Here is a 13,561-nt window from a genome sequence, read left to right as displayed (position 1 = left end):
AGGAAGTAGCAGCTCATATTCTTTAACTTTACAGTGTTGATTATCTTTTAATTTGTCAGGAACATTTTTGTCTATTAAGAAATATAACTCTCTTCCTTCTAGATGGTCAGTTTATTATTATCTAGAGGTGCCAATATTAATGCCTTTGACAAGAAGGACAGGCGAGCTATCCATTGGGCAGCTTATATGGGTATGTAAAGGAATGTCATTTCTTTGCAGCATAATTCATTTTTCCTATTAATTACTTATTCATTTCACACTTTGTTTCAAGCATTTGCTCTTAAATCATGCTTCTATATATAGTTTACTTTTTTTGAACAGATGGCTTGAATGCAAGCTTGGATACTTAATATCTAATGAAATTCTCAGGTGGATGGGAATACAAAATCATTTTTCTCCAAATCTTACAAAGCAAATGGGAATATACTTTCTTGGCCATTGCCTCAGGCCTTCTAGTCTGCCCATTTTTAATATGTTAATAGACCTTGCTTGCCCATCATGAGACCCTGCAGATGTGTTTCACTAGAGTTACTATCTGTGGCCAGCTTGACCTATGTTCTAACACATTAAATTTTATGATTTTATATATTTTTATACTGTTTTGTTTTATTTTGTAAGCCGCCCCGAGTAGACATGGTCTAGAGGGGCGGGGTAAAAAACAAACAAACAAACAAATAAATAGAGAACATGAGGTTGGAGAAAGTTGCTTTATTTGAAATGGGGTTAGGATAAAGGGACTTTCTCCTGGATGTATAGACCATTCCTGAAATATATCTAGCAGATTTGCTGTGGGTCTTTCACATGTACAAAGACCACTGAATGGTGCTGCAAAAATTGGATTCTCTAAAAGGTAAACACTAAGTGAATCAGTTGTTGTTCTCTTCTAACTTAAAAAAGTGCATTAACAGTTGGCCTCTTAGCTAATTGTAATTTTTATAAATGATTCAGGTTTTTTTAATGCTTTATATTACCAAAGTCTCAGTAGAAGACATCAGCACCACAGTAGTCTACAGGAAAAAAGTATGATAAATTGAAGTCTAGACAAAAACATGTTGCTCTGTATGCTGATTAAAGCTTGCAGTATGGAAAATAATAATTTTCTCTATATGTTCAGGTCATATTGATGTGGTAAAACTGCTTGTAGCCCATGGAGCAGAAGTAACCTGTAAAGACAAGAAATCATATACACCTCTACATGCTGCAGCTTCTAGTGGAATGATTAGTGTGGTCAAGTATCTTCTAGATCTTGGAGTTGATGTGAGTAAGAATGAATCTAAATTGCCTTTCATTTTTTCACATATTGTTGTGACACGGAGATGGTTCAGGAGGCTTCATGTGTGTGTGTGTGTGTGTGTGTGTGTGTGTGTGTATAAATATATGTGTGTGTATATATGTATATATATAAACACATACATATATACATACATACACACACACACACATGAAGTGTATATATAGCTAGCTAGTAATATGGACATTACGGTCAGAATAATCCATCTTTAAATTTATAGAATTTTAAAACAGTTGATCTTGGAAGAATGATAAGATCTTATCAATGAATACAGCTTCCTATTGTAGAGACAAAACATTTCCATTAATATAAGCATATCTTATAGTGTACATGTCTGCACAGTAAAGCAGAAATTAATGTAATGCGGTGTGTGAGCTTCTAACTTCTCTTCTAATAGAATTTCAGTTTTGACACTGGAAATAATAACTGGAAATAATAACTTTCTGAAATGCTGATTAGTCAGTACTGTTGTTCTAGTAAAACCAGTAGAAAGCACAACTTAAGTATGTAAAGATAACCCTTTGATGTCATGCCTACAGTTTTCAATTGTACAAGTATAATTAAAACTGGCAATTTTTTTTTTCTGGCTCACAAGTATAAAACAGGCAAATTATAAGAAAGAAGAAAACATAAAATGAAAACTACTTTGTTTTCTGAGCTTTTGTCTCCTTGATACATTGATGATTTTACAGTTTGGTTAAGATCCAGTCTAAATCTAGAAGAATATATACAGGTTTATTGAGGTAGTATATTTTCTGTGGTGCTGGGAAAAAGTAATCAGAGATCTGCAGATCATAGCTAAAGTCTTTATGAAAGAATTGAACAGCTGAAACTACATTGTGCTGAGTCAAAACACTGGTTCATTAATATTGTTTATTTTGACAGATAGTAGTTGTTCTCAGGTGCCGTACATTTGAGTTTTTTCAACTGGAATTAAATTTGTGCCAAGTTCTATGCAAACGTAGATGACCTATTTCCTCAATAATTTGACTTAACTGTTTGGATTCCGATTCAGTACACAAATATAATTTTTGATGAACAAATACCGGTACTTTGATTCATGTATTTTTTTAAATGCAAATTCTGATTGTGATGAACTGAAAGCAATATAAGAATTTAATGAAGTTTGCATAACAACTTGTATTTTATTTCAACAGATGAATGAACCAAATGCATATGGGAATACACCTCTTCATGTTGCTTGTTTCAATGGGCAAGATGTTGTAGTAAATGAACTGATAGATTCTGGTGCTAATGTAAATCAAATGAATGACAAGGGATATACGCCTTTACACTTTGCTGCAGCATCAACCCACGGAGCATTGTGTTTAGAACTTCTGGTTTGTAATGGTGCAGATGTGAATATGAAGGTAAAGTGAACTGAAAGGTGAATTTTAAATGCTGTAATAATATTTATAATTATCTTTATTGACACCATTGTGTATTTCATACTAAATTGAACATGCTAATTCCACAAATTCATGGTCTAATGCATTTTGATAATGGGAATAAATAGGAGAACACTCAGAGTTATGCTGATGCATTGATTACCAGACTTCAAAACAGATTGATTGATTCTTTCTAGGGCAAATTATTAGTACAAGTCTGTGAAGGGCTATTCCACTTGCTCAGGTTGCCCACACTATTTCTAGTCAAATTATATTTTAATTAAAAACGGGCTATGCTCATAATCTTTACAAGACTTTAACTGTCTTTTACTCAAAGAGATTTAAAGTGTTCTTCAGCTGAAGTTTAAGAACCATTGTGCTAGATAAAGGAGAGGCTAAAGGAAAGTCAGACAGTGCAGAAAGTTTCCTTTAACTTTGTAGCTGAAATAAAATGTTAGCTAAGTAATGAATGCTTAAAAATGTTTGAAGATGTCACATAAATAAAATAAAAAAAAATAATGTCTTGCAGAATAATTTATTGAAATTAAAATCCTCTGGAAAATGAATGGTTGCTTCTTAGTAGTATAGATAAGAACTGACAGAGAAACAAGGATACTTTTTATCTCTATAATGATAATCAATGGAGATACAGAAATATAAGCCAAAACTAACAGTATGGGTAGTATGTTTGAATATTGTTTCCTTCTTTAGTTGCAGTAAATCCTAACCTGTGTTTGAGATAGGGAGGGGTATGTTATATACCTAAGAGGTGAAATGTATCTTCCCTTTAATAATGAAACAGAATGATTGACCATCTGCGTTCTAAGTTATCTAACCAATTTCATTTATATATTTCTTTTTTATTAGGTCCCTTAAGATGGTTTAAAGTTTAAAATGCTGGAACAAAATAGTAATCGAACATTTAAAAATACATATTATAATTATAGTAATATTGCCTGAAATTTTCTCAAATGTCTGCCTATACAGTGGTACCTCGCTTAGCGATGTTAATTCGTTCCGAAAAAATCGCTGCTAAGCGATTTCATCGCTAAGTGAAACACGGTTTCCCATTGCAATGCATTGAAAACTGGATAATCCATTTCACCACTGTAGTTAGTCGTGTCTACAGATTATAAATGTGTTGTAACTGTTGAGCAGAAATCATGTCTCCTGCATTAAGGCTGATGTACTTGTAGGAAGTACAGTGGTGCCTCGCACAACGAGTGCCTCACACAACGATGAATTCACACAATGATGCCTTTTTCTGTTAAATTTGCTGCCTCACACAGCGATGTTTCCTATGGGGGATTTTCACACAACGATCTCCCTTTTCGCTCCTGTAAAAGTGTCTTACAATGTTTGGACGCTGTTGTGAGTTATTGGTCCCATAAATGAGATCAAAAACCACGAAACAGGAAAATCCAGGCCCCATTCACTCCCATTCGAAATGAAAACTGCTTGAGTCAACACAGTTCCCGGGACATGAACTCTTGGCAGCCTGCATTTAAAGTCTGTTTCGATTTTATTAAAAAGAAACCACTTAATACCGTATCTTTACTGTTTAATGACTCAATTTTGGTAACGTAAGCCGAATTAATTATCTATAGGGAAACTGTTCTGTTCAAAGGACTAGAAAGGCCAATTATTAAACAACATAAGTTTATTTAAGTGAACAAAGAAAACATTTCTCTACAGTTTCATTTCTACGCAACAGCATAATGGTTCAGCACCTTCTATAAAAGTTAACTAGTAAAACAAAACAAAAACTAAACTATAAACTAAGGTAAGCAAACGATATTCTTACGCAGTCCATATTGTTGAATTAGGTTCCTTCGCTTGGATCAAAGTAATGCGACGCCATGTTTTCAGAATCCCAAAACTCTCTTCTCTCTCTCAAGTTACTTTTTCCAACCTCATGTAAATTTCTCCAACCTGCCCCCTCCTGACATACTCAACCAATCACGAAGGCAAGAATTAGCATAGGGTACGCCCTACTTTCCCACCAACACCAAAGAATTGTTTATCATTCAGGTTAGAGATATTTTGACTCTGCCGTGTTTTCCTCTCCAGCTGCGGCGATAAGAAAAGCTGAAAATAACTACTAGTAATTTTCCAGAACTTAGCCTGTGTCAGACTCAAAATGGATTCCTCTATGGTTAAGACATGACTACATAACCCATCTCAAATTAGAAAAATTACACTTCATCACACACCCCCGCTAAATTTCTTCTAAATTCAGAACAGTTATTCTGAGCTAATTTGAAGTAAATTGATAAAACAACTAAAAGTAAATGATTATATATGGATTATAACAAATAATAACAGCAATACAATCTGGCACACCATTCAGATATACAAAAAGGAAACAAGCATGTTAGTTCATTAGCCACAGTAACTACTCCAACCGTCTTCCATCTTCTTTAGCGGTCAGGAACATCTGGGTCTTCACAGTACATCCTGGAAAGTCCATCTGCCACCACATTTAGCTTTCCAGGTATATGTTGAACTTCAAAATCAAAATCCTGCAATGCTAAACTCCATCTTAACAATTTGTGGTTCTGAGACTTCATCTTTTGTAACCAGACTAAGGCTCTATGATCAGTTTGGAGTGTAAATTTACGCCCCCATAGATAAGGTCGTAAAAGATTGAGAGACCAATATATAGAAAGAGCCTCTTTTTCAAGGATTGCATAATGTCTCTCTCTTTCCAAGAGCTTTCTAGAGAAGTATGAGATAGGATATAGATTCCCATCCTCCCCTTGCTGTAACAAAATAGCTCCTAATCCAAATTCTGAAGCATCGGTTTGCAAAATGAAAGGCTTATCAAAATCAGGTGATTTCAGTATAGGGGCATGAATAATCTTCGCTTTTAAGGCCTCAAAAGCCCCTTGGCACTCGGGGGTCCAATTAACTTTGACAGGCTGTCTCTTCTTAGTTAGCTCTGTCAGAGGTGTAGCCAATTCACTGAAATCAGGGATGAATTTCCTGTAATAGCCAACTACACCTAAAAATGAACGCACTTGTTTCTTGGTTTTTGGAATAGGCCAATCATTGATAGCTTGAACTTTGGCTTGCAGAGTATGAATTTCACCTTGACCAACCAAATGACCCAAATATGTGACCTTCCCTTTCATCCATTGACATTTACTAGCTTTGACAGTAAGGCCAGCTTGATGAATTCTAGACAACACAGTTTCAACATGAGACATATGAGAGTCAAAATCAGAACTGAAAATAGCAACATCATCAAGATAAGCACTAGCAAAAGGTAGACCTTTTAAAACTTTATCTATCATTCTCTGAAATGATGCTCCTGCATTTTTCAATCCAAATGGTAGCCTTTTGAATCTAAAAGTGCCTACATGAGTGATAAAAGCGGTCTTATCTCGTGAATTTTCGGCTAAATCCAGCTGCCAGTAAGCATTCTTTAAGTCAATTATGCTGATAAAATTTGCCTTGGCCAATTTTTCAATTAAATGATCCATTCTAGGCAATGGATAAGGATCCGAAACAGTAACACTGTTTAACTTTCTGTAATCCACACAGAACCTTATCTCATCAAGAATCTTGCCAGTAGAGTCTTTTTTCGAAACCAGAACCACTGGAGATGAGTATGGGGATGATGACTCCTCAATTACATCCAGAGATAACATCTTTTGTATCTCTTGTTCAATCCGTAGAGCATGATCACCAACTGCTCTGTATGGACTAGATCGAATTGGCTGACTATCGGTAGTGATAATTTCATGACTGACCAAATTTGTGTAACCTGGCTTATCTGAAAAAACATCTTGATATTTTTCTAGGATTTGGTACAGCTTTCCCTTCTGGAGTGAGGTACCTGTCAAAACAAGGTTGTCAGACCAATCACCAGCATCTTCTAATTCAGCTAGCATATCTACAGGCTCATATTCAGACTGATAACAAGCAACCTTATATTGCAAAACCATTGCAGTTCTGTCTTTATACAATTTCAACCTATTGACATGGTAACTTACAGGCTTTTTATCAGAATTCAACATTTTTACTAAATAATTGTTATTCCCCAGTTTCTGTACCACTTCCCCTGGACCTTCCCAGCCAACTTCTAATTTAGAAGGTCTGAGGGGGTTTAAAACAAGAACCAAATCTCCCACATCAAATTCCCTGTGTCTGGAATGTCTGTCATGGTAGAGTTTCTGGGTTGATTGAGCATTTAGCAAATTGTCTTTGGCCAATTCTTGCACAGCTAACAGTTTTTCTTGCAGATTTCTGACAAAATCAGCAACTGGAACTGTGCTGCTTTTCACCACACCTTCCCAATCAGATTTCAGGAAATCCAAAGGTCCTTGTAGATTCCTCCCAAATACCACTTCACTTGGAGAGAAACCACCAAGAGAAGTGTGAGCAGAACTTCGATAAGCAAATAAAACAAATGGTAACAGATCGTCCCAAATATTACCATACACCTGTACCATGGTCTTGATCATCCTCAGTAAGGTTTGTTGACCTCTCTCAATTAACCCATGACTTTCAGGATGATAGGCGGAGCTAAATTTTATTTCTATTCCACTAAGTTCACAAATTTTGTCCATTAAGGAGCTACGAAACGCCCCCGCCTGATCACAAATTATCTGAGATGGTACTCCAATACGTGAGCACAAGTCTATGATGATGCGTGCGATGGTGGAAGCTCTTAAATTACTCAACGCATAGGCCTCGATCCAACGACTAGCTTGGCAGATGAAAGAGATGATGTATTTCTTCTTAGACTTAGTTGGAACAAAAGGTCCCATGACATCCATTTGCAAACATTGGAAAACTTGATCAGGTATTTCCATTAAGAGCATTTCCGACTTCGTCTTATCGGTCTGATAACCTGTTTTTTGGCAATAGTCACATGAACTGACATAGTCCTTCACATTTTTGTTAATACCAGGCCAATAAAAATGCTGAGAAATTCTTTTTAAAGTTTTTTGCACACCTTGGTGACCACTAGATGGATTGTCATGAGCTAATTCAAGAATCCTCAGTCTGTATTCCTGTGGTACTACCAGCTGTCGTGTGGGTTGCATGTTCAAGTGTGATTTGGGATGATATTCTCTATACAAAAGTCCATTCTGGCCCCACACAAAGTTAACTTGCTGTGTTATTGGGTTTTGAGCATAGTCATCTGCTTGTGCTCTCAAGGAAGCTAGTGAGGGATCAGTCATTTGCTTCACTTTAAACTCAGCTGACCCCATAGGCACTGATTCCTCTATTTCCACTTCTGTATTAGCTGCATTACCTTGTTCTGTCGCTAGATGTTGCTGCTGGTCTAAGTTTGTAGTAGGGACAGCTTCATCAGAAACACTCCCAGTCTCTGCTTTCTGGGTTTGGGAACGGGTAACCACGTTAACAGCAGGACCTTCCTGACTCTGCTTAAAATTCAAATAGGTGAGGTCATTCCCCAGCAAGAAGTCAGGTTTCCCCTCATGAGTGAGGCAAAGTTTAGTACCACGCCAATTTTTGAACGATAATTCCACAAACGCGAGAGGAATATGTTGTTCTCCCGCCTCTCCTGAACCATAGGTCCTAATGGGTAACCTTAAATTGTCCAAAATCAGTTCTGGGTGCAAAAATTTTCGGGATATGGAAGAAAGTTCAGCACCAGAATCACTGTAAGCATTTAGAACCACCTGTTTCTTATCAGTATACAAAATCACCTCTTCAGAATAAGTCTTCATAGCCCATTCTTTCTGAGACTCAGGGATTACGCAACCCGGGTCCATTAGGGTATACTTTTTCCCCTGTGGAGACTGTCTTATAACTCCTGCTTGTTCTCCTCCACGAACGTCTAATATTTGAGGCACATAGTAATTTACCGCTGCCTGTCTATCACTGGCTAGTGAAGCGGTAGTACTCCCACTGGGTTGATTCTGTCTAGGCACTGTGCCCATGACAGACTGGCTTTGAGTTGGTACTTGTTGACTCTCTGGGGTGTTAGGGCTTACCAGAGATACTTTGGGTGTGCCTCCCTTGGATTTGCATGGCGCTGGTACCGGTGTCCTAACATCTGACTTCCTAGCTTGACTAGGGGGTCCTTGAGATAGTGCACAGTCCTTTTGTAGATGAGGGCCACCGCATTTAAAACAAGCAAAAGTGGGTCTGCTTTGATTTGGAGCTAAACTCCTGCGCTGATCAGTTGAAGTCTGCCTATACTCTTGATGGTAAGGCTTTTTAAAGTCAGGCTGGCTTTGTCTTTTAGGTGCCTCGGCTCTAGGCGCCTCTGCTCTGGCTCTAGGCGCTGGTTCAGGCTTTCTAAACGATAACAGTTCGTCAGTCCTCAGCGCAAGGGATTGGAGGTCTTTAAATTCTCTCTCTAGTAAAGAACTCCTCAACTCTAAAGGGACCAAGTTCATAAATTGCTCCATGAATAATGCCTTTCTCATATCTGCTACAGATCTGATTTTCAAAGAGTCCAGCCATTGGTCTCCTAAAAATTCCAGCCTGTCAGCCAAAGCTGCATAACTCTCATTAGGCAGTTTTTTGATTTTCCTAAAATTCTGCCTCAATAGCTCTTTTGTATAACCATAGCGCTGTTTAATAACCCAAACTAATTCAGACCAATCATAATCTTCCTCAGCCACTTTGGCCACGATTGTGGCGAGCTGACCGCAAATTTGTGGACGAAGGAGTTTGGGAAGCCACTCTCTAGGTATCTCCAAATCTTGGCAAGATTGCTCGAAATTCTTAAGGAAGCTCAACACACAATCGCCCTCCTGGTATCTAGGTAGACTTCCCCTATCCACACTGGCTATAGAGTCTTTAATTGCCTGTTTGGCCTTTCTCTTTTCCTGCAGCTCTTGCACTTTTTGCTCCCTGCACTTATTCTTCACTTTCTCAGCCTGATTCAAAGTGTTAACAAACTCCTTTTGGGACCTCACTAGATCTGCAACCAGCTGGGTCAGTTCCTCAGTCGCGGGCATCGGTGTGGGTGGATTCCGCCCCCCCGCACCAGACGGATTCTCACCAACGGCTTCCTCTGTAGGTCGGGGATGTTGCTCCTCCGCTCGCCCTCTGGAATCTCTCCGGCTTGGAATAGGCAATGGGTCAAACTCCTGGGGGTACCCAGCCATTTGTAAATCCAATTGGTCTTCTTCAACCGAATCTTCCACAATTGATTGCTCCCCCTCCGATTCCTCCATCAACAACCTCAATTCGCTGGATGTTTTCCTCCGGCCAGTTCTCCTCTCAGTAACATGCTGAGCCATGCTGACTGCTTGCAGCTGCTAAGCTGTAAACCTCCCACTGTTTCGGCAATAAATTACCGCCAGCCATAAAACTGCCCTGAAAACCCTGATAAGGTGCCGTGCCTTAGCTGTGCCTAGCAACGAAAAAGCTTACTTTAGAAATTTACACCTAGTCCTTTAACAGAATCCGCCCCCACAACTGACCCTTTCCAGCCAGGGCTTCAGTTGAAAAGAAATAGAGCAGAGGAAAAAAAAAAAATATTTAAACAGTTAGCAGGACAACCCACGCTGTGTTGCTGCCTTGTTTCAAACTGAAAGCAGTCCGTGCCTGACCCTCAGCTTCAATTTACAACAGCATCTGGATAAATCCAAAGCAAACTGTGTGTAAAGAGAAAGCCCGGGCGTAACACTACTGAAATCAGGTTGCAAATCAGGCCCGTGGATCGTAACACCGTGCCACCATGTGAGTTATTGGTCCCATAAATGAGATCAAAAACCACGAAACAGGAAAATCCAGGCCCCATTCACTCCCATTCGAAATGAAAACTGCTTGAGTCAACACAGTTCCCGGGACATGAACTCTTGGCAGCCTGCATTTAAAGTCTGTTTCGATTTTATTAAAAAGAAACCACTTAATACCGTATCTTTACTGTTTAATGACTCAATTTTGGTAACGTAAGCCGAATTAATTATCTATAGGGAAACTGTTCTGTTCAAAGGACTAGAAAGGCCAATTATTAAACAACATAAGTTTATTTAAGTGAACAAAGAAAACATTTCTCTACAGTTTCATTTCTACGCAACAGCATAATGGTTCAGCACCTTCTATAAAAGTTAACTAGTAAAACAAAACAAAAACTAAACTATAAACTAAGGTAAGCAAACGATATTCTTACGCAGTCCATATTGTTGAATTAGGTTCCTTCGCTTGGATCAAAGTAATGCGACGCCATGTTTTCAGAATCCCAAAACTCTCTTCTCTCTCTCAAGTTACTTTTTCCAACCTCATGTAAATTTCTCCAACCTGCCCCCTCCTGACATACTCAACCAATCACGAAGGCAAGAATTAGCATAGGGTACGCCCTACTTTCCCACCAACACCAAAGAATTGTTTATCATTCAGGTTAGAGATATTTTGACTCTGCCGTGTTTTCCTCTCCAGCTGCGGCGATAAGAAAAGCTGAAAATAACTACTAGTAATTTTCCAGAACTTAGCCTGTGTCAGACTCAAAATGGATTCCTCTATGGTTAAGACATGACTACATAACCCATCTCAAATTAGAAAAATTACACTTCATCACAGCTGTTTTAAATGATTGCAATGGTTAGTCCACCTCCTGAAACCTGTGCAAACTGATTTTGGTGTTGTTCTGACACTTCGTTAATTTATGATGATTTTTTGTTTTTTCTCCATAGGAAACCATTGGATGGTCTGCCTAATGGTTTCCAATGGAAAAAACAAAAAATCATCATAAATTAACGAAGTGTCAGAACAACACCAAAATCAGTTTGCATAGGTTTCAGGAGGTGGACTAACCATTGCAATCATTTAAAACAGCTTCCAAACATTGTAAGACACTTTTACAGGAGCGAAAAGGGAGATCGGGAAAGGGCTCTTTGATCTCCGTTTGCCTTTTAAAGTTCTTCCCGACCTCCCTTTTCGCTCCTGTAAAAGTGTCTTACAATGTTATAGATTCATTTATCTTAGGTTTTTGTGAAATGTTACCTTTGATTGCTCTTGCTTAATTCCTTAGCAAATGGTAATGATACATAGTGCTAAGGCTATAATCTTACCTAGAGAACATGAATTCCAAAGGCATAGTTCTAAATGTGCTTCATTGTGTTCTTGTGTGCAACTTAATAGTGATTATCAAGATTGATTTTATTCCATTTTTATTGTTAGCCGTCCAGAGTAGACTTGTGTCTAGATGAGTGGGGTATAAATTTGATAGATAGATAGATACCGTATTTTTCGCTCCATAAGACGCACCTTTCCATAAGACGCACCAAATTTTTAGGAGAAGAAAACAGGAAAAAATTATCTGCTTTCTTCTCCTAAAATTTGGTGAGCCTTATGGAGAGGTCCATCTTATGGAACACACCCTAGGGTCCTAGGGTGTGTTCCAGGACCCTTTGGAGCCTCCCCCTGCCTCCCTCGGGGGCGAGAGGGGGTGAAATAGCCACCTTCTGGGGCTCTTCTGAAGTTTCCCAAGCCTCAGAAGAGCCCCCAAAGGTGGTGATTTCATCCCCTCTGGCCCCCAGGGGAGGCAGGGTCAGTCTCCAAAGAGTCCTAGAACACACCCTAGGACCCTTTGGAGACTCACCCTGCCTCCCCCGGGCGACAGAGGGGGCAAAATAGGCAGCTTCCAGGATCTTTTCTGAGCCTTTCCAGGCTCAGAAAAGGTCCTGGAAGCTCCCGATTTTGCCCCCGCTGTCCCCGTGGGGGTGGGTGGGTGGGAGCCTGGCAAGGGTCCAAGGGAGCCTCCCACCCCCCCATGGGACCAGGGGGGGTAAAATCGCCAACTCCCGATTTTACCCCCCCTGGCCACGTGGGGGTGGGTGGGGGGAGGGTGGCATGGGTCCAAGGGAGGGTCCCTTGGACCCTTGCCACCCTCCACCCACCCACCCATGGGACCCGGGGGGGTAAAATTGCCAGGTTCTGGGAGTGTTTGGAGGCTCCCCAAGCCTCCAAACACTCCCAGAAGCTGGCGATTTTAACCTCCCTGGCCCCATGGGGGTGGGTGGGTGGGAGCCTGGCAAGGGTCCTGGGAGGCTCTCTTGGACCCTTGCCACCCTCCACCCCCCCCATGGGTCCGGGGGGGGTATAATCGCCAGCTTCTGGGAGTGTTTGGAGGCTCCCCAAGCCTCCAAACACTCCTAGAAGCTGGCGATTTTACCCCCCCTAGCCACGTGGGGGTGGGTGGGGGGAGGGTGGCATGGGTCCAAGGGAGGGTCCCTTGGACCCTTGCCACCATCCACCCACCCCCCACGGAGCGGGGGGGGGTGTTTAAAATCGCCAGCTTCTGAGTGTGTTTGGAGGCTTATCAAGCTTCCAAACACTCCCAGAACCTGGCGATTTCGCCAGGGCTGGCCCCGTGGGGGGTGGGGGGAGGGTGGCAAGGGTCCTGGGAGGCTCCCTTGGACCCTTGCCACCCTCCACCCACCCCCCCATGGGACCAGGGGGGGTAAAATCGCCAGGTTCTGGGAGTGTTTGGAGTCTCCCCAAGCCTCCAAACACTCCCAGAAGCTGGCGATTTTACCCCCCCTGGCCCCGTGGGGGTGGGTGGGGGGAGGGTGACATGGGTCCAAGGGAGGGTCCCTTGGACCCTTGCCACCCTCCACCCACCCACCCCCACGGAGCGGGGGGGGGTTTAAAATCGCCAGCTTCTGAGTGTGTTTGGAGGCTTATCAAGCTTCCAAACACTCCCAGAACCTGGTGATTTCGCCAGGGCTGGCCCCGTGGGGGGGTGGGGGGAGGGTGGCAAGGGTCCTGGGAGGCTCCCTTGGACCCTTGCCACCCTCCACCCACCTCCCCATGGGACCAGGGGGGGTAAAATCGCCAGGTTCTGGGAGTGTTTTGAGGCTTGGGAAGCCTCAAAACACTCCCAGAACCTGGCGATTTTGCCAGTGCTGGCCGGTGCGTGGGTGGGAGGAGCGTCGCAAGGATCTGA

At 41.2% G+C, this 13,561-nt stretch overlaps 1 protein-coding gene across 9 annotated transcripts in view; it reads left to right on the top strand.

The window, feature by feature from the left end:
- The window catches only part of ANKRD28 (ankyrin repeat domain 28), a 146,103-nt gene that overhangs the window by 96,004 nt on the left and 36,538 nt on the right, over positions 1-13,561 (top strand). For all 9 annotated transcript variants that reach the window (XM_078377243.1, XM_078377242.1, XM_073003344.2 and 6 more), the window contains 3 exons: positions 103-190; positions 1,115-1,257; positions 2,449-2,661. In XM_078377243.1, the coding sequence (XP_078233369.1) occupies positions 103-190; positions 1,115-1,257; positions 2,449-2,661 (444 nt within the window). The remainder of the gene's footprint in view (positions 1-102; positions 191-1,114; positions 1,258-2,448; positions 2,662-13,561) is intronic.

The sequence above is a fragment of the Pogona vitticeps genome, chromosome 6, assembly GCF_051106095.1.
Source record: "Pogona vitticeps strain Pit_001003342236 chromosome 6, PviZW2.1, whole genome shotgun sequence".
NCBI classification, from domain to species: Eukaryota; Metazoa; Chordata; class Lepidosauria; order Squamata; family Agamidae; genus Pogona; species Pogona vitticeps.
The sequence above is the reverse complement of the archived record's forward strand: the minus strand, read 5'-3'. Positions and strand labels throughout refer to the sequence as shown.